General features: G+C 39.4%; 1 protein-coding gene across 2 annotated transcripts in view; it reads left to right on the forward strand.

The window, feature by feature from the left end:
• FAM13A (family with sequence similarity 13 member A) overlaps positions 1-27,686 on the forward strand; it is a 234,200-nt gene that overhangs the window by 178,383 nt on the left and 28,131 nt on the right. Inside the window, exons 1-4 of one of the 2 annotated variants that reach the window (XM_063458639.1) lie at positions 2,555-2,766; positions 14,169-14,210; positions 23,381-23,422; positions 24,854-25,036. In XM_063458639.1, coding sequence (XP_063314709.1) covers positions 2,738-2,766; positions 14,169-14,210; positions 23,381-23,422; positions 24,854-25,036 — 296 coding nt within the window. In that variant the 5' untranslated portion in view covers positions 2,555-2,737. Of the gene's footprint in view, positions 1-2,554; positions 2,767-14,168; positions 14,211-23,380; positions 23,423-24,853; positions 25,037-27,686 lie in introns of those variants that run through there. The other variant, XM_063458640.1, reaches the window with a different exon arrangement.

A 27,686-nucleotide genomic window follows, 5' to 3' on the forward strand; every position in this document is an offset into this window, starting at 1 on the left:
TGGTCTGTCACATGATCTGTTGTGCTTGCATGAGAATATGCCTATTCTTATCAGGTATTACACAATAGGAAATGGCAAAATGTGGCAGTGGAATCCGGTTCTAGCTCTGCCACATTTTGCCAATATTTGACATTAAAATCAGTCATCATATAGTTTGTAACTATTATGTTTGCATTTGAATTATATACAAACACCAACTCAATACACAAAAGCACAACTGCATTTAAAAATCCAACACTACATACAAACACACACCCCTGCATTCAAACGCAAACACTACACACAAGTACACCGCTGCATTCCAATGGTAAAATTACATACAAGTACATCCCTACATGCACACATATACTCTATATAAATGTTGTAGTATTAGCGCTGTGGGCAATCTCAAATTTGTACTGTATGTTGTTCCATGTCTCTACCATCACTATAATATAATTATATTGTGCATTTCTACCTAAAAAGGCAATGTCAGCTGCTTTCTTTGTTGGACAAGTGCTCTTCTGGCAGCTAAGGCCATTGCATATACGAGTTTGTTTTCATTGCTCTGTGGGCCTTCAACTGGTCTATAGAAAAGGAAGGTTCATGGATTAGGGTAAATAAGTTTATCCGCAGGATACCCATGAGGCCAACTGTGTCCAATAGGGTTGTAGCAATGGGCATTCCCAACATAGGCATAGCCGCATCCCTTCCAGCACCTGTTTGATGTAGTGACTTGCATTTGATGATATTTTAAACCTTTAGGTATGGTGTTGCTTTCCTTTTGTAGATAAACCCCCCTTGTCCCCCCATCCCCTTTTAAAAATGTTTTGTCTAGTTCCTCTCTACCTTTAGAAAATCAAAGTTCAGACATTAATAAGAAAAGGAAGCCTCGTATTAATGTCAGCCTCACAGCCACTAGAGGAGTGAACTAGGCAAATTGTAACTATTGCTGTTTCTCATAGGTAGCCTGGCTGTTGGGGACCCTAAATAAATCCTAAGAATTTTCCATATGATTATTGGGAGGGAAAAAAATCCTCCCTTAAAGGGACACTAGTCACCAGAACAACTACAACTTATATTGCATTTGTTCGAGTGTATAATCATTCCCTTCAGGCTTTTTGCAGTAAACACTGTCTTTTCATAGAAAATGCAGTGTTAAAATTACAGCCTAGTGATCACTTTACTGACCACTCATTAGATGGCTGCTAGAGGTGCTTCCTTGGGCAGTGCTGCAGAGTAAGCAGACCTGCCATTCAGTGTCTCCACCCTCTGCATGCAGACACTGAACTTTCCTCATAGAGATGCATTGATTCAATTTATCTCTATTCATCTGTTTGACTTGTGCTGGCTTTCCCCATGTTCTGCCTCCTTGACAGTCTTAGACAATTTCATGGGGAAGCATTGTGATTGGCTCAGACCACCACTTCTAATGATGTCAGCAGACAGCAGGTCAGAGGCAGACAGTTGCAGAGCCAGCAGCTGCAGACTTGCATACAAGTAAGATTTTACAATATTTAGAGAGGCAAGTGGGGGAGGGGGCTATATGGTGGGTTTAACATTATAGGGTCATCAATTCATGTTTGTGTTCCTGACCCTATAGTGTTTTCTTTTAAGCCTTCATCTGACATGCTAAAGGTCTGGCATATTTACTAAACAGCTCTCAGCAATTTGGGGAGATAAGAAGGGACCTGAGAAATGTCTCCCCTTATTCCAATTATAAGGATTTCCTGTTCGCTGTTTAGGTAATTAAGTATTAATGGTTGCACAGCCACTGCACTGCACTGTTTATACAAGGTGTGAGCATAAGTATTTTATTTTCTCTGATACATATCAGCATGACCCCCATACACTTATTATCTACTTATTAAAAAAAAAAAAAAAATATTACTATTTGAAATAGTTTAACTAGTGTTACATTTTAAGATTCCGATCTGGGCCCATTTTTAGCTATACAATCTGTAAATATTGGTCACATTGTGAGGTAGCATTGAAAAGGCTAGACATTTATAGATCATGTACAGTGTAAATGCCCCTGGACAGATTAATTATGCCACTCTGTACTGGGATATTTGGAATACAGTAAGTACTGCTGTTGTAATTTGTAGTTCAGTCAATAACCAGACATACTGTTACGGTTTACAGTATTGTTGGCCAGAGAATTTCAATGTTTAGGGTAAAATAATCGATCTGAAAGCATAGTTGAGTTAGAGAATGTTTCCAGTTCGGCTATTTTGACCTTGAACTTGGAATGCCCTGAGCTCAGATGCATTTCGCAGTATAGTGAATAGCCCTGTCACAGTTGGTTGCGGGATGCAGCCCCAGCCATGTGACGTATGACGTCATTCGGTGACAGTCACTGTGTACAGTCCGTGCCCGGACGGAGCGGCCTGTGCTGAGGCCGCATTTCCTTTACTAGCTCTGTAAACCACGCCCCTTTCAGACAGCTCCTAGCCACGCCCCTTTCCCCAGCTCTGCCTGGAACGGCGGCAGCCATTGGCCCAGTGCGGCCCAGCGACAGTAGCCAATAAGGGGCGGGGCCAGCCAGCCAGCACGCACGAACACAGACTGACAGACAGACAGACAGACAGAGAGGAGGGGAGTGACTGCCTGCCTGCCAGCCAGCTCCGGACTGCACAGGAGAGAGACTCACCCTCCCACCCACACAAGAGGGACACGGCTGTGCTCATACCCTGCATCACATCCTCACCCGGCCAGTGCCAGCCTGGACACCCCCTGCCTGCACGCTCACACTGGCATGGCCTGTGAACTCATGTCTCTGCAAAGGTAACCTGCACTCACATATAGCAACTAAATGAATGGGGCCCCAGGGAAAATAATGACCAGGACTGGCCCCAGGGGAAATAATACCCAGGACTGGCCCCAGGGGAAATAATACCCAGGACTGGCCCCAGGGGAAATAATACCCAGGACTGGCCCCAGGGAAAATAATACCCAGGACTGGCCCCTGGGAAAATAATACCCAGGACTGGCCCCTGGGAAAATAATACCCAGGACTGGCCCCTGGGAAAATAATACCCAGGACTGGCCCCTGGGAAAATAATACCCAGGACTGGCCCCTGGGGAAATAATACCCAGGACTGGCCCCTGGGGAAATAATACCCAGGACTGGCCCCTGGGGAAATAATACCCAGGACTGGCCCCTGGGGAAATAATACCCAGGACTGGCCCCAGGGGAAATAATACCCAGGACTGGCCCCAGGGAAAATAATACCCAGGACTGGCCCCAGGGAAAATAATACCCAGGACTGGCCCCTGGGAAAATAATACCCAGGACTGGCCCCTGGGGAAATAATACCCAGGACTGGCCCCTGGGGAAATAATACCCAGGACTGGCCCCTGGGGAAATAATACCCAGGACTGGCCCCTGGGGAAATAATACCCAGGACTGGCCCCTGGGGAAATAATACCCAGGACTGGCCCCTGGGGAAATAATACCCAGGACTGGCCCCAGGGGAAATAATACCCAGGACTGGCCCCAGGGGAAATAATACCCAGGACTGGCCCCAGGGAAAATAATACCCAGGACTGGCCCCTGGGAAAATAATACCCAGGACTGGCCCCTGGGAAAATAATACCCAGGACTGGCCCCTGGGAAAATAATACCCAGGACTGGCCCCTGGGAAAATAATACCCAGGACTGGCCCCTGGGAAAATAATACCCAGGACTGGCCCCTGGGAAAATAATACCCAGGACTGGCCCCTGGGGAAATAATACCCAGGACTGGCCCCTGGGGAAATAATACCCAGGACTGGCCCCTGGGGAAATAATACCCAGGACTGGCCCCTGGGGAAATAATACCCAGGACTGGCCCCTGGGGAAATAATACCCAGGACTGGCCCCTGGGGAAATAATACCCAGGACTGGCCCCTGGGGAAATAATACCCAGGACTGGCCCCTGGGGAAATAATACCCAGGACTGGCCCCTGGGGAAATAATACCCAGGACTGGCCCCTGGGGAAATAATACCCAGGACTGGCCCCTGGGAAAATAATACCCAGGACTGGCCCCTGGGAAAATAATACCCAGGACTGGCCCCAGTAAGGGGCACAGTAAATAACACCCTGGGCTGGTCCCAGTAAAGGGCACAGTAAGTAATACCTAGGGCTGGTCCCAGTAAAAAATACCTAGGGCTGGTCCCAGTAAGGGGCACAGTAAATAATACCCTGGGCTGGTCCCAGTAAGGGGCACAGTAAATAATACCCTGGGCTGGTCCCAGTAAGGGGCACAGTAAATAATACCCTGGGCTGGTCCCAGTAAGGGGCACAGTAAATAATACCCTGGGCTGGTCCCAGTAAGGGGCACAGTAAATAATACCCTGGGCTGGTCCCAGTAAGGGGCACAGTAAATAATACCTAGGGCTGGTCCCAGTAAAGGGCACAGTAAGTAATACCCAGGGCTGGTCCCAGTAAAGGGCACAGTAAGTAATACCTAGGGCTGGTCCCAGTAAAAAATACCCAGGGCTGGTCACAGTATGGGGCATATTAAATAATACCCTGGGCTGGTCACAGTAAGGGGCATATTAAATAATACCCTGGGCAGGTCACAGTATGGGACACAGTAAATAATACCCAGGGCTGGTCCAAGTATGGGACACAGTAAATAATACCCTGGGCTGGTCACAGTAAGGGGCACAGTAAATAATACCCTGGGCTGGTCACCGTTAGGGGCACAGTAAATAATACCCAGGGCTAATCCCAGTATGGGACACATTAAATAATACCCAGGGCTGGTCCCAGTAAGGGACACAGTAAATAATACCCTGGGCTGGGCACAGTAAATAATACCCTGGGCTGGTCCCACTAAGGGGCATATTAAATAATACCCTGGGCTGGTCCCACTAAGGGGCATATTAAATAATACCCTGGGATAACCACAGCTGGGGCACATTAAATAATGCCCGGGGTGGCTGGCTCCAGGAAGGGTGCATTTATTCTATAAGTACACTTAGGGGTACATTAAATAATGCCCTAACCTGGTCCCAGTAGGGGTACATTAATTCTATAGCCGCACCCAGGGTTACCCCAGCAGGGACACTTTATATTTCTGTACCTGGGGATGACCAATCAGGGGCACATCTACAACTCCTTACAATTCCTTATAACTGCTTTTATCAACCTGAAGGCAACCACAACAGAACTATAGTTATACAGCAGGCAGGCATGTATGTCTCTTCTTCTCCATCTCCCATGTACCGTATCTCAGGGCTGACCTGATACAGCACTGCCACTGATTTTGCCCAGGGATGCTCTGCTGTCTCATGTAACTTGTTTCCCTGGTATCCCTAAAAATATTGTTTAGGATCTCAATCTGAAGTTGTTTCTGTCTTCGTTTTGTGCTGTCATTCCGACTGTAGGTGAATTCTGTGTGCATGAAGAAAAACAATCTCGGATGGCTTTCCAAGCATATGTTCTATTATTTAATGATTCAGTGTCTGACTTTGGAACTTATGTAATATAATTACATAGTTTAAATGCAGTAGCACCTTTATGTGATGTTATCTAATTGCCTGTGTTGAGATGTTGTTTGCTGCATAATGAACCAGTGTCTTACTGCAGAGCCCTGAGGGCAGAGGACTGGGTAAACATGTATTGACTCTGTCACAATGAGTGCCAAGTCCTCTTGCTAATTTAAAATGTTTATCTCGACTATAGTCTAATATGAAATATGTTTGCAAGTTTTTCTTCCCCGCCCATTTATTTTTCACTTTTAATGGATTATTCTAACTTTGTATGTCAAAGATCCTTTATCTATGCCCTAAGCATAGTTGTGTAATGCACCAGTACAGATTGGTACCTGCTGCTGATGGTCCTGTGTCACCAGAGTATACAAACTACTGCAGTTCACATTGTCATGATGCAACCTTAATTATTGGTCTCTTTACATCCTGCTCTTCACTAACATTATATGTGTGATAAAATGCTGCATACAATTATTGTACACTCTGGTAATTGAAACCTAAGGTGTTATTTTACTAAATCGGGAATTGTGGGGACATTAAAGTAAAATGTCATATTTTAGGTTGCAGTAGCTGGATTGGAAAAAATATTCAGTTTCAGATATTTTTCCAGGTTGGCTGTGATTGCCTACAATTTTCATTTAGCTTCCCAGTTGCATGTTTAGTTGATAAATACCATAGTAGGGTTTCCTAAGAGATAAATCTCCAGCTGTTTTTTAAAACTGCAACTCCCATTTCTTTACCTGCTGTAAGGCAGGCAGAGTAACACAAAGCATCTGATAATTCACGTTAGTTATACTCTGTGACCACCCTTACTTTATAGTATAAACATTCTTGTTCCTTATGGTATAAGAATAGATTGTGAAAGCTTTTCAATTGTGTGATTTCCCTAATTTATTGGAAATAAAGGTACCTTATAATAGCCGTGTATTGTGGAAGTAGAGCTTCCAATATTTACACATGAGGTTTAAAGGTTGCTTTAGTGGCATTTGCAAATATATTAATAGGAGCTTTTCTCGTTAATTGTTTTTGGATTTAATTTTTTTAATCTACATGTTTTTTTAAAAACCTTTTATGTTTATGCATACAAGATCATTTAGCATCTTTCTGCTGTTTTTAAATGCTTTTTTCCCCCGGTTATACTAAGGCCATCTTCAGCTTTCTGCCTTATGCAGATGTAAACAGCTTGAAGTTGGTACCAGCTTTCATTGCTTTGCAGCTCAGCCAATAACATGTTTTATGGACTTTTTTTATGTTGTATCACTTTGGTCAAAACAAACTGCCTCCGGAGAACCAGTGTACACCGACTTCTGTAAAAAGGCCAAATGATGGGCAAAAGGATAGAGTAAGAGTGAAGGGGAAATATTTTATATTTGTGGATGTACCACTTTTCTGACTTCAAAGCAAATCTGGTTGGTACATAAATTATGCAGAAATGCCAAGCCCTGATGTAATCTGTGGTTCTAAAATTTGAGCAGCAAAACTGATTAATCTGTTCTGCAAAATGGACCAACCATGCACTTGTGCAGTTTACTAGATAGAACCATTAAAGAGCTAATCTAAATTTTATTTGAGATTTAAAAATAAATATATATATTGCCATACTGTCAAATCCTACTGTGGTTTTCTATACCCTTTTCTCAATATGTCCAGTGCCATTGCCTATAATAGAGCAATATAAATGATTATGATAAACTGCAGTACTTTTTTCAAATCAAAACAAATCTGTTTTATGATTGTCCCAGTTATTCCTGTCAATTCTAATGATTTTTAAATGTGCTATTCTTGCCCATTACATTGTTTGACTGGTACAACATAAGTGTTTTTTTTTTTTTTTTTTTTTTTTTAAATGCAGTTTTCGTACCCTCCGAGATTTCAAATGGCCAAAGAGGGGCACTTTAAAATTAGGGGGGTGGGTTTTGTCATAGGCGGGCCTGTTCTGAGACATTTTAGGTGACTTTCTAATAACAATTTTTGCAGCTAAAATTTAATTTAGAACCAGAGCAATTTATCTTATTTACACAGACTGAATTCTAAACACATATATTGTAGTTTAAAGACCGTTTACTGTGAAGCTCTGTTGTACTCAAACACACAAACAATATAGAGTTCCAAGAAAAGAGGCACATAAGGATAGAGCAGAGGGATTTGGGCCCAAAATAGGGACTGTCCCTCTGAAATAGGCATACTTGGGAAGTATGAGTTTTGTTAGTTTATACCATTGGGTTAGGCATTTTAAATCTGAAATCTTTGTTTGTAAATCTGGAACATTTAAGAGCAGTCAACAAAACGAACGAGGGATGGAGTTTTGCTTTTTCTTTCTTGTTTGTAAGTGAGGGTGGACCTGAGCAGCTGCTATGATCTTAGTCTTGTTTTTTGCAGATCTGCTGGTGTTTTGTGGGTTTGGAATTTGGTGTGTGCAGTTTCTGCATTCATGAACATTTACTGTTGACATCTTATGGAAACAAACATATGGCGTGATTTGCGAATTCACACCGCATGGTATTCTTTCATAACGCCATGCAATTTACATTACTTAATAGCAGCTGCCCTTAAATAATAGCTGCTTCAAAACTTGCCCCTGTTTAAAAGTAAATAAATAGATATAATAAAAAAAAAACCAAAAATCATGATGTTTATTTTAAGGAAATGTGTTAAAGGACCACTCTAGTGCCAGGAAAACATACTCGTTCTCCTGGCACTATAGTGCCCTGAGGGTGCCCCCACCCTCAGGGTCCCCCTCCCGCCCGGCTCTGGAAAGGGGAAAAGGGGTAAAACTTACCTTTTTCCAGCGCTAGGCGGGGAGCTCTCTGCCTCCGATCCTCCTCCGTTCCGCCCCGTTGGCTGAATGCGCACGTGCGGCAACAGCTGCGCGTGCATTCAGCCGGTCTCATATGAAAGCATTTACAATGCTTTCCTATGGACGCTTGCGTGCGCTCACTGTGATTTTCACAGTGAGAATCACGCAAGCGCCTCTAGCGGCTGTCAATGAGACAGCCACTAGAGGATTTGGGGGAAGGCTTAACCCATTAATAAACATAGCAGTTTCTCTGAAACTGCTATGTTTATAAAAAATAAATAAATGGGTTAACCCTAGCTGGACCTGGCACCCAGACCACTTCATTAAGCTGAAGTGGTCTGGGTGCCTAGAGTGTTCCTTTAAAGTAGACCAGTTTGTAAAAGTTTAATTAATAAATAGGAACTAGTCTAGTAATTTTATAGAAAGAGGAAGCCAATAAAGAAATGTATCCTTGTGGCTATTGTTGGACATGAAACTGTATCATTTCATCAATGACTGGTCGCTGTCTGTAGCTTTGTATTACCTGTCTTATTTTGTATCCTTTCTTGGCACAGTTTAGAACATTTGAGGGGACATACCGGTATATGAAATATGTTCATTTTATTTATATTTGGAGGTGTGGGCATTTGTAGTTTATGATCTCATCATGTAAATCCTATTTAGACGATCAACAAGTCCAACCTTGGCTTTAAACGTGCTATCAAATGGCATAACGTCTTCCAAAAAAATACTTGATAGTTTAGTGGGCTTGTGATGACTAAGCCGGTGTGGGATGTACAAATTAAAATATTCCAAGTGGACATCTTGAAAGAGGTGCACTGGAAGGATATACCTCAAAGCTCCTACAAGGCTGAGTATAGCCAAAGTGCCAATTTTCAAATATTGTTGAACTACAACTCCCATGTTGCCTTGCCAGTCTTAAAGGGGAACAGCCGCTTCCCAGGACTTCATACATTGTATTGAGGAAGAGAGTGTGCTGTTTGTAAAGTCCTAAACATATTGACTGCATCTTCACATTATAGATCTATTGGTGAATGATATCACTTGAGATTAGACAGTCACTCTTACTACCACCGCACCATCATCCACTAATTCCATATATCTAGTTTTGAGGTGTTCTATCCAAGAGTCCAATATATCTTTAATATGATCTTTGTACCAAAACTGCTTCATTAAGCTGCAGTTGTTTTTGTGCGTAGAGTCCCTTTTATAAAAGAAGATTCCCCTTTTGAACAATGGATTGTTGTGGTTGTACTTTACCTAGTGATGTGTCCAGTTAAAGAACATCCAAGCTTGTTTAATATTTCCAGGTTGGTGAAGTACAATGTGGTGTATTGCATATCTCAGATTGCTACAGGAACTTACTGGAAATTTTATAGATACCGGTAGTTTGTTAGTGCTAGTTTTTGTCAAAGACATGCAGGTTTATTGCTCCAAGATTTCATAAGTATAATTACTTAGATATTGGTGTCTCTCTTGGGTATTTTTACCCCTGGCATGCATCTTTTTGTAAGATTTTTATGCTGGCAAACATTTTGTCCCATTTTACATTAAATGCTAATGTATTTCTGAGTACTATACTTGTGCATAACAGAAAAATGGTTTGGTTCATATCATTCCAGATTTTTCTTACATTTCCGTTCTAGATTTGTTGAAAGACCAATTAGACTTGTCATAATTTAATTAAAGGGACACTATAGTCACAAGAACAATTACAGCTTATTGTATTTGTTCTGGTGAGTATAATCATTCCCTAGAAGATGCATCTTTTCCTAGAAAATGCTTGTGCTGGCTGGCAATCTTGGCTAATCCAATGCTTTCCTATGTGAAAGCATTGTGATTGGCTGTGATCAAAATGACACGTTTGGATACATGTTTGGATTCCTGACACTGTATGTTCCTTTAAGGACAAAATGACCAAAATGGAAACATTCTCAGTCGGCTGTACTTCCAGTTCAGCTACTTTAGATTTTAAATTCTCTTTGAATTCCAAACAATTCTCAATTTAGTGAATAATCTTGGGAATCCTTGGTGAAAACTGTTACACAAGGCCCCATAATCCTTTTATTTTGCCATCGCATCTATGGTCACTGGACAAATCACTCCCATATTCTACAGTTTATATTTAGTACTAGTAATCACTTGAATCAGCCATGCATATGTTGAACAACAAAATAGAATGTATTGGTGAAAATGAATGTTTGTAACCGCATCAATCCAGTGGAGAAGATCTTTAGTTTTAGATAGATCTGGCCAGGGCGTTGACTGAACACTGTACAGATTGTGTGTACTTTGCCTCTGGCAGAAAGTGAGAACAATGTCCGCTGCATTGACCCTCCTTCCAGCTTGTTGAAGCGTGGGTATTTACGTAAGTGCATTTGCAGTTAATATATTGCAAATCCCAAAAAAAAGTAACAAAAAACAGAAATATGATTGTGTGTGCAAATGCTTGTCTGGCTATGGTATGTGTTTGTATATCAGGTCACAAAATGCAGGTGACGCAAATCTGAAATATAACATTCACCTATTTAAAAAAAAAAGAAAAAAAAATCTCTCTTTTTCTATCTTTTTCTGTGAGAGTATACTGGGACAAAAGGTGACTCCTTTCCAAAGTACATGGAATATTAGAGACATAACTAGTGGCCTCTTTGGGGTTTTTTGAGGTTTTTTTTTTTTTTTTTCTCAATCTCTATCTCAATATTTTTTTTTACTTCTGTGAAGCCAATGTGGCATTCCACCAGTTGCTGTGCTGTGGAAGGGGACTGGTATCACATAGTAAATGGCATTTAATGGTATTTCATGTAGCCAGTGATAAGATTCCAAATGACCTTGGAAATATCACTCTGTCCCCTATTTGGCTGCTGAAATCTGAACTGAAATAGAAGACATTGAACCTGTTAGCTAGGAAATGCTGGTTCTCTACATATTTTAGCATAGAGAAGTCTATCATCCTATCTAACCTGCCCCCTGCTTATACTTCAAAACGCTTTGCAGGGGATGTTGGTTACCACTCTTCTTTTTAATGTCTTTAAAAAGCACTAAGTAAAATGAATGTGGCCATGTCATCTGAAATGGTCTATGTAACAACGTGTAGCACTTAAAAATACAACAAAAACTTGCCCGTACCTTTTTTTTTTTACAATTTTTAAATCTGTTCAATTGATTTTACTTAAATATTTCAAGCTAACTTTTGCATTTTCCTTGGACACTTTTGGCACACAGCATTTGCAAAGTACAGACCCTTTTTCCTCCCGTATGTACAACGGGAAGCTGCAATATATTCTGCGTTTTGCATTGTTTAAGTGGATGCGGATGTCCCCAGTTGTATTTTCAGGGGGCTTATAAATGGTTGCAAGCAAACTGTGGCTCTGATAAGCCAGAGCAACATAAGCAGTGGTAGAAGACTTGGTATATTTATTCCATTAGAGCTTCACATATCAGAAAGTCGTACCATTCCACTTTTCCATACTATGGGATTGGCTTTTCACTTTTGAGCATTAAGTCCTTGCAAGATATTTTCACATCCTTTCATGCAGAGTTTTCATCCAGAATTTAACATATATACCGTTTTAAGAGGGGTTTGTGCAGTTTTTATTTGTTTTGTATTGTGTTTATTTTGTTTTAGATATTGATATAGATATTTTAGTCCCCTCATATATAACCCAAATTCGTATTTATTTTTGTACAATATTTTAATGAATATATTTACTTTTTTTTTTTTTTATAAATATGTAGAGTTATATATATATTGCCATCAGTGACTACATTATCTTTTCATACTGTTTTATCAAATCTTTGTGTCACTTTTAATGGTTCTGTTTGTAGAGAGGGATGTTTACCCATGCACGGGCAACTGGTCTAACATTGTTATCTGTAGTCAGGGTGAACACATACCAACATATTTACACTATCTATTTTTATAACATTACTGGGCGTTTGAATTTCATTGCTCTGCAATTAATAATTGCCAGATTAAGTATCCTTTTTGTTTTCTACTCTTACAGCATAATTGACCTTTCTGTTGATGTCTAGCCACTTCTGGGAGTGACCTTGTATGTTTGCAAAGTATAAACAGGTGCTGCGCTTCTACCAAAGCGTCTCATCATCAAAATATAACGCAGATTTACGTTAAGACTTTTTTTTTTTTATTTTTTTTTTTATTTGTGTGATATGTATAGTTTGTATGCAGTACTCAAGTTTTGTAAGTCGCCCACTAGCAACTGGTGAGTGGAAATTGAGCCCTGGCAAGTGTGCCGTGGACTTCCATTACATGTGACGATCCCTGGTGCTGTTTGATTGCAGCAGCTTATTGTAACAGTAACCGATAATTGATTTTTGACGTTTTAACATGGAGATCAAGCTATTGAGTATAGTGTATAACGTGTGTTAACCTTTAACCATGTTATGCTCTTTTCTTTTAATTGTACGTTCAATCAGAACTACCTTGAAGTAACATTTCCTGGTTCCCACACACTATTAAATGCTGAGAGTGAATAAAGTGTGGGAGGAGGGCACATAATAGTTTTGGTACCACCATGGCACGCTATGCAAATTAGGAGAAAACGCAAACATTGTTTATACTTTTCCTCTCAGTATGCTGACTGACAGGTACAATTACAAATGGCAGAGCTTATAGCAATTATTCAGATCGAAGCAATAAAGAGCTACTCCGTAACCGGATAGAGAACAATACAGCACTGTGTGAAGTCAAACAAATACAATTTAAATGTAGACATTCATACACATATGGGTTAAATAAAGTGGATAAGTAAACATAAATCCTGGGAAGTTTTAATACTTTCCCACTGTCTTTCTTTTCTCCTGCCCACCTATAAGGCCCTGTGGCTGTGCTTGGAGTGAACAGTAGCCATGTGACACATCGGCACTACCAGTGCAAAGGTTAAGCATCCACACATCCACAAAAATCCCTATAGTGAAGCATATCCATTAAATGATGATAATTTGCAGGAACGACAATATTTTCCTTGCAGAGTTAGCATACCTATAGCTGCAGAAGTCTTCTTGACAGCCACTAGAACAGAGTTAATCCCCATTATAAATAATATTACTCTTCTAGAGGGCATTTGATTCGCACAGCGTGGCGTTTTACCATGCATGCACGCTAGCCTCGAAATGCTTTCCTATGGAGAGGCGTTGGATTGGCTGGGATCTCTTCAAGGGATACCGAGCAGCGGCGTGGACACCAGTGCGAGCAGTATGTAAGGAAAGTAAATCATAGCTTGGAGGACACACCTACACATGTTTGTATTCCTTACACTATAGTGTCTCTTTAAGAACTATAGAAAAATATGACTTCTTTCCTTTTAGTCCTAACTCTTTTGGATTCTAGGAATCTACGGGCAGGTAACCGGTTCTGTTTTTTTTTTTTTGGGGTTTTTTTTGTGTTTTTTTTTGTGTTTGTTTGTTTGTTTTCTTCAATGTCCACTTTAATTGTAGCTCTTAAGTTACCAACAGATGGCATGTTGGGCTCACTTTCATTGAAATGTATAACTTTTCGTAGATGTGAAATTTAATCTTTAAACCTGTTAAGTGTTAAACACTGCTATGTTTAGTTCTCTCTGTGCATTTGCAACCTCTGGAGATCAAAATAATTCACTATAAGAGATTTTAATACTTAAATAATGAAACAATGTTATTAAAGGGGCACTTCAAGCACCCTTGTTAGCAGCATGATCCTAGCACCCTGATTCCTATGTGCTCTGTAAGCATGGCCTCAGACCGTGTGTGTGTGTGTGTATACACACATGCATACATACTGTGAGTTAAGTCTTGCTAGTTGATGGTTTCTTTCCCTAGTAATCTCTCTTGTGCAATATTTTTTCATTTTTTTCCCTCTGTTTTGTGACAAGTTAAAGATTGTAAATTTGTTTTGTTTTTTTCCTTTGCAGCTCCCAAGAAGATGAGCGACCTATGTCCCCATTTTACATGAGGTATTTGTGGTTTATTTATTTGCCAGTAAAATCCATATTTTTAATCCGTTTATCTAGTAAAGTGTTATCAATTTTTGTATCAACACATAGAATCCCCCCCCCTTTTTTTTTTTTTTTTCCACAATCACGTCTCTAAAATCCCATTGTCTATGCGGAAAAAGTTTTGTGTATTTTGCATTAACATGACTCTACAGAGTTTATGAAGGTAAACGGGTAAGACTTGTCATGTATAATATGATCTCTAAGCCCTGTGTGATTATAGAGGGCTGTGGCTGGATGCCTCTGTTCTATGCAGTATGCATTATAAACATCCATGTGGCATGGTTACTAAACTGCTATAATTTTATGTAAAGAACTTTCTTTCTAAATCCTATCAAGCACCTTAATATAGGTTGTATGTATTTCAAGTGGACGTGCAGTTAAGAAACGACACATTTATCAGTAGAATATAAAGCATGAGTGCATGTATGTACCATAAATTAAAAAGAAAAGGGAGATTCTATTACGTAATACTTTGTGCAAACAATATGAAAATGAACACAGTGTTTCTCAAACATTTCAGTTGAAGTACCTTGTATGTCTCAATTACACTTATAAAGGGCCAGTCCAAGGAGTTTGTAACCACCCTAGGCAAAAATAGTTTGCCACTACTCATAAATTCCATATTCCCCGTCAGTCTCTTTCCATCTTTTTCACTTTTCTAGTTTCTTTCTCTCTCTGTCATACTCTTTTACTCTATCTGTGCTTTTAAAAAAAAAAAAATGTTGTCTTTCTTTTTGATTTACACTTTCTCTGTTCACCAATTACTGGCTTTTACCTGCTCCCTGCTTGTGTGAGAGGCTTTGTCTTTTCTGTCTCCTCCCTTTGTTCAATATTAAGGTACTCTATTTGATTTAAAGGACCACTATAGTCACCCCGCAGTCCACTTCAGCTCAATGAAATGGTCTGAGTGCCAGGTTCCCCAGGTTTTAACCCTGCAGCTGTGAACATAGCAGTTTCAGAGAAACTGCTCTGTTTACATTGGAGGCTTAATCCAGCCCCTAGTGGCTGTCTTCCTGACAGCCGCTAGAGACGCTTCCCCGACACTCAATGCGAAAATCGCATTGAGCACGCAGAACGTCAATTCTTTCCTATGGACGTTTTTAATATGTGCGTGGCTCTGGCCGCGCATGCGCATTTGGCTCCACTTGGAAGCTGATGTCGGAGGGGGAGGAGAGGTCACCGGAGCTGGATAAAGGTAAATGGCTGAAGGGTAAGGACTATATAGTGCCCAAAAAAACGAGTTTACTTTGCTGGCAATATAGTGGTCCTTTAAATTGTGATCTCTAATTTGTCTTGATTTAAAATCACTAGTCAGTAAGACTTGACTTTAATTGTGATTTCTAAAAGGAACTCCTTCCGGCTGGTTGTTATAATTTTTAATGTTTTCAACCAGATTGATTTTTAGACTACAGCATTAAGGCCTATGGAGGATCTTGTGAGACCGCAGGATCCTGCATAAAGCCAATTGCCTGCAGCTGTCACTGGTGATGGCTGATAAATTGACTCTTCTTGACCCTGGGCGGAGGTACATTCGTTAAAAAGTGTCCGAGTAGTCCCTACTTTGTCTCAGTATATATTTTAACGAGTTGGAATTTCAGTGTAATTCCAACACTGTCGGTATGAGTATTTCATAAAGATTTTATCTTAATGAAATACTCATTTTGATGCGGTGGGGTGAAAGTGGTGCTTTAAATTGGATTAACATAGTTTATAAAAAATTTCAATATTGCATAAATATATATCTGATGGTTTGCCCAGTCATTTTTACTAACTGGAGCCTGACTCTAGTCCCCTCATTCACAGCAGATATATCCGCATATATTGTTAAGGTTATTATTGTTAGGCCCCTGCTGTCTGGTAGGTAAATTAATTATCTTGTGCTAAGTCATTTGTCCCAGGCACCAACGTTGTGCAATGCAGTGTTTTTTCATAATGACTCCCTGTTGGGGGGAGGGGGAGAAGAGTTGGAGAAGGAGAGAGTACCTGTGTGCTTTCCAATAAACTCAGACCTGTTTTACCCTTATCAAGCATCGCCAGGGAAAAGGGTTAAAGGAACAATATAGGGTCTGGAACACAAACATGTATTCTTAACCCTTCTCTCCCCCCCCCCCCCCCAACTCCCTCTAAAGGAACTAAAACTCTCCTTATTTCCAGCACCACACGGGTATCCTGGCGCTGGTCCTGCACGCCTTCCGCCTCCTTGATGACATCATCAGAAGTGCCGATTTTTAGCCAATCCAATGCTTTCCCACAGGGAAAGCATTGGATTGGCTAAAATCGGCAAGGAGGCAGGATGGGAGCAGGGTAAAAATGTTTAGGCCAATCAGCACTTCTTCATAGAGTTGCATCAATGCATCTCCATGAGGAAAAGTCAGTGGCCATCTGAGGAGTGGCCACTTGGAGGTGTCCCTAGGGGCAATGTAAACGCCGCCTTTTATCTGAAAAGGCAGTGTTTGCATGAAAATGCCTGAAGGCGATGATTATACTCACCAGAACAAATACAATAAGCTGTAGCTGTTGTGGTGACTATAATGTGTATATTCACTTTGGCTGCTCTGTCCCAGGGGAGAGGGATACGCTATACACACTTTGTCTACAATGTCCCAAGAGAAGGGATACTTGACAGTCACTCGGCCTGAGTATTGGAGCTCCATCACAACATCCCTACTGCACACTGAATAACCTATATAACCTTAAAAAGACTGTTCCTCCACAAGCATTTTATTAAAATGAATCCAATTTAAATGAAAAAAATCTGATTTTAAAGAAAAATAAAAAAAACACAAAGAAAAAAAGTAATAATTTTTATCTATTCTGGTACCTTGTGCGGTGTGAAAAGTCTGCTTACAGCTGGTGAGGTGATATGCCTGTTGCATACATTCTTTGCTGACCTTGTCATGAACGCACAGTGAATCATATGGAGCCGAGCATTATATAATGAGTATGTTTACTTCACTTTTTCATGACCAACACTTTTGGCTGCCATGATATGAGAGACAGTCATAGCTCTGTAGAAGGCTTGGTGACAGCTGCACATATTTCAAGAGTACATTCCTCCATAGCTGTGGGTGTAGGACAGTAATTCATGTCTGTAGATGTTGGACCAGTGTGCTTTGGGATAAATGTATTGTCTGGTTTACTGGCAACACATTCCCTACCCACTAAAATAAGCGAAAGTTCAGAAGCTTAAGTGTCTAACACTTGTTTACTGATGCCTGATTGAATCAAATCTGACCGTCATGTGGGTGTTTTTATATTCTGGGCACACCATGGAGAGAGCGCCTTTGTTTGATAACCATTGGCTTAGAGGACCAGTTTTTAGACTTGTTGAGTTTGAATCTAGCCTTCATAGTAAATGAAGGTAACAAACCTATAGCGTTTTTTAACGCCTACACGCTTATTAACTCTTATTAGGATACACATAGGTTGGGTGGCAGCACTGTAACATGGCTGTATAATACAAAGCATATACAAATACACAAAATTAAGCCCTCTGCTCAAACTCCCACTACTCCTGGGTGGTATAAATGACCATAGTATTCATCAGCCCCAATACATGCACATTTAAATTGATATTATAGTCACCAAAACAACTTTAGCTTAAAGATGTTTTTGTGTATATACTATGCCTCAGAAGTAACACTGCTCAATAATCTGCCATTTAGGAGATATTTCACTTCTGTTTCTGTCCATGCAGCCCTAACCACACCTCCCTTGGGTTTGTCTGTCACAACCTGCATTTTCAATCAGATGTTAACTAATGCCCTGTAAATTGAACTTTAAGCACAAATCAAGGTTTCCTGCAGGGTGTAGCAAACTATTAACCGTGCAGCAGATACTAAATTAAACAGAATATGCAATAAAGAAAGTGTGTATATTAGATCTCACTTTACAGGAAGTATTTAGGAATGCTTTGCAAGACACATGTAGGTAGGTATGATATAACTCCTAACTTGTAGAGAATTGAGCAATGAGTCTTCAGGGGCATCATCTATAGACCAAAACTTGTTTCATTACACTAACATTGTTTTGGTGACTATAGTGTGGCGACTACACCAGGTTGCAGTGGTTATAATGCTTAGTTCTTAAGGCTTGCATCTGTAGGTGAGTGATGTGAAAATGGAAGGTTGGCCTATTGACAGAGCTGAATGTTGGTAATGTGATATTGTCTTGAACCTTCTTGTTGCACAGGCATCTACATGTTGTGACTCAGAGATTATATTTTAAATATTCACTATTCAGTTGACATGTGCAAATTTAGAAGCTCAAATATTGTAAAATATTAAGTAACTTTTTTTAGGAATAAAGTGTATGTTGAATAGTAGATGACATTCAATGTGTGCATCAGAAAATTTATGGAATCCTTAGTAGGCCACTACGGAGGAGCTGTGAAAGCTCGATCTTCCAGTAAGGTTTGTGAACGGGTAATTGGGCTTAAAGTGACATTCTAAGCTCCATAACCACTATAGCCTGCTGTATTATTATTATTATTATCGCCATTTATATAGCGCCAATATATTCTGTAGCGCTTTACAATAATATGAGAGGGGCATTTAACTATAAATAGGACAATTACAAGAAAACTTACAGGAACAATAGGTTGAAGAGGACCCTGCTCAAAAGAGCTTACAGTCTATAGGAGGTGGGGTATAAAACATCTTAGGACAGAAATATCAGTCAAATAAGGTGGGAGTGAAGCAGAGCTTGAGGAGAGAGTAGAGTGCTGCCCTTTAGGAGAGAGCAAGAGACAGGTATGTGAGGTAGAGGCCATAAGCTTTCCTAAAGAGATGGGTTTTAAGGCACTTCTTAAATGATGGAAGACTAGGGGATAGGCAGGCTATTCCATAGGAAGGGCGCCACCCGCGAGAAGTCCTGCAAGCGTGAGTTGGCCGTACGGGTGTGAGCAGCGGACAGGAGAAGGTCACGGGCAGAGCGGAGGGACTGAGAAGGGGCATACTTATGGATCTGTGAAGAGATATGAGAGGCTAGAATTGTTCAGTGCTTTATAGGTATGGGTTACCACTTCAAATTAACTCCTATAGGATAAACGAAGCCAATGTAAGGACTGACAGAGGGGGTGAGGTGTGTGAGGAACGACTAGAGAGGAAAATGCCAGACCAATCAGACCAATCAGGAGAGGGTTACAATAATCCATGCGGGAAATTACTAGAGCATGGACCAGCTCCTTGGTTGCATATTTTGTAAGAAAGGGGTGGATGCGGGCTATTTTTTTTAAGTTGGAATCTACAGGATTTGGCAACATGCTGGATGTGAGGCTCAAGGGTGAGGCCAGAGTCAAGAAAGTAGTGGTTATGGTTCTAGTATGCATTTGGTGTCAGTCGTCCCCTGTTCCTGTGTCAGACTGTTTTTGAGCAGTTAGTCTTTAGCAATACGGACATTTAAACATTAGAATTTTTTAATTTGACCAAGTTTGTATGGCATTCGTTTGCTGAAAGTGTCAACTGAAACAAACCGAACAGTCGTCGTAATATAAACAGCCAGGGGTGAGGTGAAACTGGTTTGACACATACCTGGGGGAACAGTTCCACTGGTATTCTGGCACCATAAACACTATGGAGTTATACCTACTGGTTATGGTGCTTAGAGTGCCCCATTAAGGTAGGTGCCCCACATTTTCAGGTTAATACCGCCAAGTAATACAGTTACGATAGTTTCCTAAAAAGTATGCTTTTTGATTCTACTTCTGTTAGATACGTGTCTTGTCTTACGTTAGATATCTGGTTTCTCATCCTTGCGTGATGTTTCAGTAGCCAATAAACGCATGTCTAGTGTGACACAAGCAGTAGCAGTGCAATACCAAACCATGTTATATAACCTAACACCACATAACTCTAAGCATCATTTACTATCCCTGTAGTACAGAATTAACTTTACTTTCATTTACCATTTACTGTGAATTATTAATCCTCATTATGGCAGGTTAGTTAGTGCCATTTTGACTAATTAGCTGTAATGATATAAGTGGGACCAATTTCACTTTTTATGCTTCTCTGAAGAGTCCGGAATGAGTAACACTTTGGAAAATGTTTAACTTTTCACATACTAATGCCAAATGAACTTTGAAAGATCTATCGTTACTATATGCCCTTATGCCCTTTTGATCCTGCAGTTTATTTTAGTGTGTGGTTGTTTTTTTTAAGCAAATTCTTTTTGGGATTTGTTAAATCCACATAAAATAAGTAAATAATAACATCCTTTCATTCCTAATGGCCTTTGAGTTCTTATTTCTTAGATTATTTTATTAAGATTGTGTTCTGATTTTCCTTAATAGATGCCTGCCAAATTATCAATCAATTTCCAGTAAGCACTCTGTGTGCACAAAAGGCAATATACTCTTTTCAATATCTTTTCACTCAAGTCCAGAATTTGGTGTATGAAGTGCATAATGGGCCTCTTATTAATAAGACATGATTTGATTTTAATTAAAATAGGATGACAATCTCCCTTGGAGATCACCGGCAACTCACTTAAAACTATGGATCACTGACACCTAGTGGGCATTTAATATTGGCTACATTTGCAACTCTGTTTTTTTTGTTTTTTTTCTCACTTGTGTTCACCACTAAATTTCATCACATTAAATATGATAATCCAGAATAAAGCTGACCTCACCCTCACCCCCCCCCCCATATTTGTTATGCCAGATAAACCTTTAAAATGTAAAATTAAAAAAAAATACATTTCACATCCCAGCCTCTGCAGTGAGCTCTTAAGAAATTATTCAATACGTTTTTATCTAGCTTAGCACTTGTCAGCATCTCTATTTATCAAATAAGAAGAAATTAACTTTTGTCTAAGATCATATCTTCAGCTGACTATTTCATTCATAGTTTTTAGAAAGGAGCAATCATGAAACCCCATGAAAGGGCCTTAGGCTTCTTCACAGAATCTTGTGAATAAACATGGTGCTTGGAGTGTCCCTTTAATTTCCCAGGACAAATGTTGCTAATATAGACTGGAATATTATTTCTGACATAGGGTTGAATGTTTTGACGGAGGTGTCCATCTGTAAAATGTTTCTGTGGCTACTAGAGCCCAAACTTGTGTGTGTGTGTGTGTGTGTGTGTGTGTATATATATATATATATATATATATATATATATATAATATAATATATAATGCGCGCACACACATACAATGTCTATCTCAAGCTGGTGTTTTTCCAGACCTTGATAAATCCTACCCTTATTACCTGCTTAGTGTATTATTAACCATGTGGATGAAATGTGTACCTTAAGTGGCTTCTGTAGAATGATTGTGTCTTATTGGTTAGTGCTGCGATACGTTTAGGCTGCTGCATTTTATAAGCAGCTGGAATGCCAAGGTTTCATGGAAAAAGGACTTGTCACAGCATGTGTTTTGCTGAGGTTTGTTATCTATTTTATTTATATTCCTGTACGGGAGAATTTTTATGGGCTTTGTTTTCAGTTTTTTTTTTTATAAGTTTATAAACTAATGGATTTTTTTTTTGAGACACACATATATATTATGGTCTGTATGGTGATGACTTAACATTTACATAAGGATTGCAAAGACTCCTGGGAGTTGCTTTTCTATGACGACTAGGCATCTAGATTAGCCTGCCCCTGCTTTAGCCACCATGTTGGTGCTGGATTCTAGCTTGATCTTTTGGAGACCTGACTGTAACTGTGTGCCTTGTAAAGAGCCTACTATCAAAGTAATTCATTGCTGTTTCTTATAACAACTGTTGTTGACTGTAGGATTGATATACTTGCTGATATCTAAGAGGGTTGAGTTGTTTTCTTTTTGGTGAGACACATGCAAAGTGTGCTCTTGTGGGGTACAAGACTATTGCGTGAGAACACAACTTGCAAATGCACCCTTAGAAACCTAACTTGGCTCTGTTATGTATCGGCAAGCTCGGCAAATGCTGCTATAGTAAATGTCTGTTTATTAGAGTTAAGTGTAAAATCTATAGCACAAGATCTGTGGCTAAATAAATAAATACAAAACTGCATTTTATGTAATCCGTCTCTAACTATGCACGTGATTTTCAATATTTTTGAATAAACTTTTCAAATGATTTAATATTTAGAAAATATTGGGGGTGGGAGGGGGTTTAAAAATTCACTCACACACACACACACACACGTACAGTTCTTGTTTTGTGAAGTGAAATTATAGAGAATTTAAAAACAAAAACAAATTTTATTGCATTGCTTAACAGTTTTGGTTGGATAACACTTTTTTTAAAGATGTTAACAGAGAATGGGTGGAAATACAATCTTGTTGTTTATTATTTATTAAAAGTCCTGTGCTTCTAACGAGACTTAAGTTAGTTGCCACTGCAAATATATAGGCAATGCGTTAACTTAGTTAAAGCCAATAGGTATTTAGCTGCAGTATACGATGTTTTTTTTATTTTATTTTTTTTTATAAATGTAACCAACTTTCTTCTTTAAATTCTAAAACAATCCACATCGATATAAAGCAATGTCTAATAAGCAGTCTATCAACGTAGAGGTTATTTGCAGTCCAATAGTTGGTTTCTCAAAAGAGACTGGCAATGTATTTGTAAATTATTTGAAACACTGCTGCAATTTCTCACAGAAAGAAATAGGATTTAACATGTTTTTATCTATTTTATGGATTCTGTTTGATTATAGCGCACTTTTTTTTTTTTGGTTTTCTGTTTGTGAAGTTGTTGCATGGTTAATAATGTTGTTCCTCTGTAAGTACATAAGACTAGTGTGTTTGTGTCACTGCTGGGAAAGCTGTCACAGCATCTCTTGACTAGTATGTGACCCTGTTAGACGGAATATGGATAGGGTTGCACTTGGGTCAACCCTTTTTACAGTGCCTTGTAAATATTCCTGTAGCAGTGTGTGTGTGTGAGAACTATGCTTATCAGAGTACATGCAGTGCAGCTTGTCACGCTGTCATGAGGATGGCTTGAGGAATACAAAAGCAGTTTGCAGGATGCGTGTGTGGAGCAGATTAAATCTTCCTGACAGAGGATCAGGTTTTAATCCACTTTTAGAGATGATGCAAACCTGAAACAGAGAAGAACGAGCTGAGTAACCTGAGCAGCCTGACATAACTGTGTCACTTAATACAACTTTATTCATTTTCTTTTCTTTCTGCAGCGCTCACGTGGCACAGGTCAACGCAGTCCCTGCTGGCAGAGAGTAAGTCTCTAATCTGTGTGTGTGTGTGTGTGTGTGTTTGTGTAAATTAAACTGAAGTATAGCAAGGAAGACATCTATCCGGGGGGGGGGGTTACAGTCCTGCTCAGGCTGTGCTTCAATAATCTCTTGTCTGTTAGGGACGACTACGTTTTGTAATTCACTACCGCTTGTGAAAAAATCCCTCGTACTGTTTATTTATTCAACGCAAATACACTTTGTTAATCAGGTTTGCAACACTAGTAATGGCCACTTTGTTTATTATAATCATTTTCCTGCAGCATATTAAACACACAAGTTCACATTTAAGAAGAGTGATCTCTGACACCACTTTCCAAAGGTTTAGTGTAACAAGCTGTATTAAAATAGGAGCTTAAACGCTCTAAATATAATATATCATTACATATATATATTTAGAGCGTTTTCTTAAGCTCTTGTTTTAATATATATTAGTGGGAACGCTAACATGATATATTCGTGTCCCCTCAAATATGTATTAAAACAGGCGCTTATGAAACGCTCTAAATATAATAATAATAAATATATAATATTAGTGAGGGGACACGGCAAATTTGCCAATCCATCACTTCTCTGTGCAACATTTGATTCCATTATTTCCTGTAGAGAAGCATATTAGACGCACAGTGTCTGTCATTTGTATACTTCGCATGCTAATGCCAGAGGTGAAATAGATCCAGTTATTGAGTCTGATTTATAGGTAATATGTGTTGAAATTGCAAATGTAAATAAACAGTGCTGTTCGGCTGACTGCATTACTTATATAGTGGAAAGCTTTTATTGGCTGATACAACCCTTATTTGAGAAAAAAGTAGATGAATGGAAAGGATTTTAATAATTATTAAATCCGTCTAAAGCTGAGGGAAGTGTTTAGCTTGCAAACACTCCATTAACCATAGGGGATCTTGGATATTTTGCCCTCATCCCTTGTTTGGTGGAGGTTGCTTCCTGCACCTTCAAGATACTCATTCTTAAAAGGGTGAAGAAGAGCGAATGTAATTGATAATGAGTTATATGTTATTTTTAATTACCAAGTGATGGCAATTTTCTAGATCTGCCGCTCTGTTACAATAAAATCAAGGGGTACTAATGGCAAAGTGACAGCATTATTGTTACAGTGCTGCATTTGGGCATGAACAATGATACATGTTCGCTTGTGTCTGTACAATGCTTTGCCAACTAAATTTGGGGAAGAAGTCATACAAGCTAGCTTGTTAATCAATTAGTGTCTCTTAACAACATAATCAGTCTTGTGTCACAGGTAGCCTGTTCGTTCATTAGTGCCCAAAAGGTAAATGACAAATAAACCGGGTCAAATCTCTTACCCATGCAGATATTTTGGATTTAGGGTGCTTGGAGTTTCCCTAGGTTACTTAGCAGTAGCCAGTAGCAATTAATATTTGATTTTGTTCTCAGTCTTCTCGAGAAAACCATCAGGACAGCTGTTGAGCAACATCTCTTTGACGTACTGGGTCCAGGAAGCCAAAGTTCAGAAGATTCAGAATCTGGGACGTCCTCCCCTTCAACTAGCCTGTCTGCCAGGCAGAGAAGAAGACATTTGAAAGAACATGATGAAGCAAGGAAAAAACCCAGAGACATGTAAGGGGATTACAAACATTGACGTTTGATATTATATTCATTCTCACTCCATTCAGTAGAAATTGGCTACTCTTCTGTTACATTAATTAATTGCTCATATTGTAGTCGTGTCATTGTGATTAGGCAAAAGTCAGTAGAACTTGTCAGTGCTATGGATTATACAGCAGCTAATTCATGCTGCGTAGTTAACTGATAACACTCCATTTAAAAAAAAAAAAAAACATTTTTAAAGTGCTATGCAAGTACGGTGCGTTTAATCAAGCCCAAAAGCTTATCCATAAAAGTATTTTGGTTTTACGAAATAAATATTTATATTATGGTGTATGCACATACCATAGTTAACTAGGGGGGGGTATGTCAATACTTCATGCCACTATTCGATTGCCAAAATCTGTAGTAGTGCTTTGTTTTTCAAACTCACAAAGTTTTATTATTCGTATGAATTCATATTCGTGCACCTGCAGTAAAAAGACTGTATTTAGCTACATCCATGAGAATGGAGTGCAACTATGCTGCTTCTGCATAGGTTTGCTACGTGAGTTCAGATATATTCATCCCTAATGTGATTCTATAACTGCAGTTTCCAGCATTGATTTTGAGCTAATGTCTTCCTTACTCACAATTAAACAACCAACCATGTACGGTTGTAGTGATTTTTATATTGTGCAAGTTGTTGACAAATGTGACACAGGACAATGTTGTAACAAACCTCATTGCTTACTATTATTAGTGAGCACTGTATCAGAGTGTACAATTTCAAATGGCTCTAGAGTCAATAATTGTCAGCATTCTCTATAAATGCTTCTCATACCATTTCAGTTCAAAGTCCTCCAGTGAAGCAGGGAATAGAGCTGTTAACGATCTTACTACTTAACTACTTGCAAATATAATGTCACTAAATACTGGTCCTATCCTGCTTTAATCGGAATAGAATAACTTTCATTTAATAGGATTAGGAATAGGATGTGCTGAGGTGTAGATCTAATGGTTTTCACCACAACAAACGTATTTCATGAAGACTTTCTTCAGTGACTTTGTTAAAAGATAATGCATACACTTTTACCAACAATTGCTTACCCCAGCAGTATTCTTCCTCGGCTGAGCTGTGCAACTCCTCAGTTGAGGAAGTAATTCATGAGGAATGCATGGAATGGGATGTACAACTGCAGGCTGTGGTTTCTATTGCATTATTGTTACAGTGCTGCATTTGGGCATGAACAATGATACATGTTTGTTTGTGTCTGTATAATGCTTTGCCAACTAATTTTGGGGAAGAAGTCACACAAGCCAACTTGTTAATCAGTCAGTGTCTCTGAATAACAGATGCAGGTAGCCTGTTTGTTCATTAGTGCCCAAAGGGTTAATAACAAGTAAGCCGGGTCAAATCTCCGATGCAGATATTTTGGATTTGGGGTGCTTGGAGTGTCTCAAAAATAAAAAAATATATATTTTTTTAAACGGCAACAGATGTTTTCTGGCTGGTTGGAAACAACATCTTCCTTATATAATAATAATATGCAAGTCATTATTAATCATCCCAATTCATAGAACTTCTTTAGTTTTACTATGCACGTTCACTGTTAAAGAATCACTATAGTGTCAGGAACACAAACATATATTTCTGACCCTATAGTGTTAAAACCACCATCTAGATCTCCTGGTCCTCTCTTGCCTCCCTAAATATAGTAAAATCTTACTTGTATTCAAGCCTTAAGCTGTTGGCTCTGCCTCAGACCTGCAAGCTGTCTGCGGACATCATCAGAATGTTGTTCTGAGCCAATCACAGTGCTTCCCCATAGCATTGGCTGAGACTGTCAATGAGGCAGATCAGGGACAGAGCAGCACAATTCAAACACAGCCCTGGCCAATCAGCATCTCGTCAAAGATGAATTGAATCAGTGAATCTCCATGAGGAAAGTTCAGTGTCTGCATGCAGAGGGTGAAGATACTGAATGTTGTGACACATACTAGGCAAGACTGGGATAGGAAGCAGCTCTAGTAGCCATCAAAGGAGTGACCAGTGGAGTTAATGTAAACACTGCATTGTCTCTGAAAAGACAGTGTTTACAGCAAAAAGCCTGAAGGGAATGATTCTACTCACCAGAACAAATTCAATAAGCTGTAGTTGTTCTGGTGACTATAGTGTCCCTTTAATATTTGTACAGAGCAGCATTGTATATTATAGACCAGGGGTTCTCAACCCAGTCCTCAAGGACCCCCTACCAGTCCAGGATTTATCAAAATATATATATCTATATCACTCACAGGTCTTGTTCAAACGTGTAATTTATTCAAAAGTTATTCCTGGATTGTCCCGATCAACGTTTAGACTGTTGTGAACTACTGCCATAGACCTCCCAAATACAGGCTAAAATTACATGTGAAAGCGCATTCTGCAACTGAAATGTGTATGAAGAGATGTTGTAAATCCAAATATGTACGATATCAAAATTGTGTGTGTGTGTGTGTGTGTGTATATGTGTATGTGTGTGTATATATATATATATATATATATATATATATATATATATATATATATATATATATATATACACACACACATACGCGCACTCACACACACACACTCACTTATCCACTAAACAGCCACTTGAAAGCTCACATATTTTTATTAGTTTATTATAAAACTAAT

Source organism: Pelobates fuscus, chromosome 6 (genome assembly GCF_036172605.1).
Source record: "Pelobates fuscus isolate aPelFus1 chromosome 6, aPelFus1.pri, whole genome shotgun sequence".
In the NCBI taxonomy this organism is placed as follows: domain Eukaryota; kingdom Metazoa; phylum Chordata; class Amphibia; order Anura; family Pelobatidae; genus Pelobates; species Pelobates fuscus.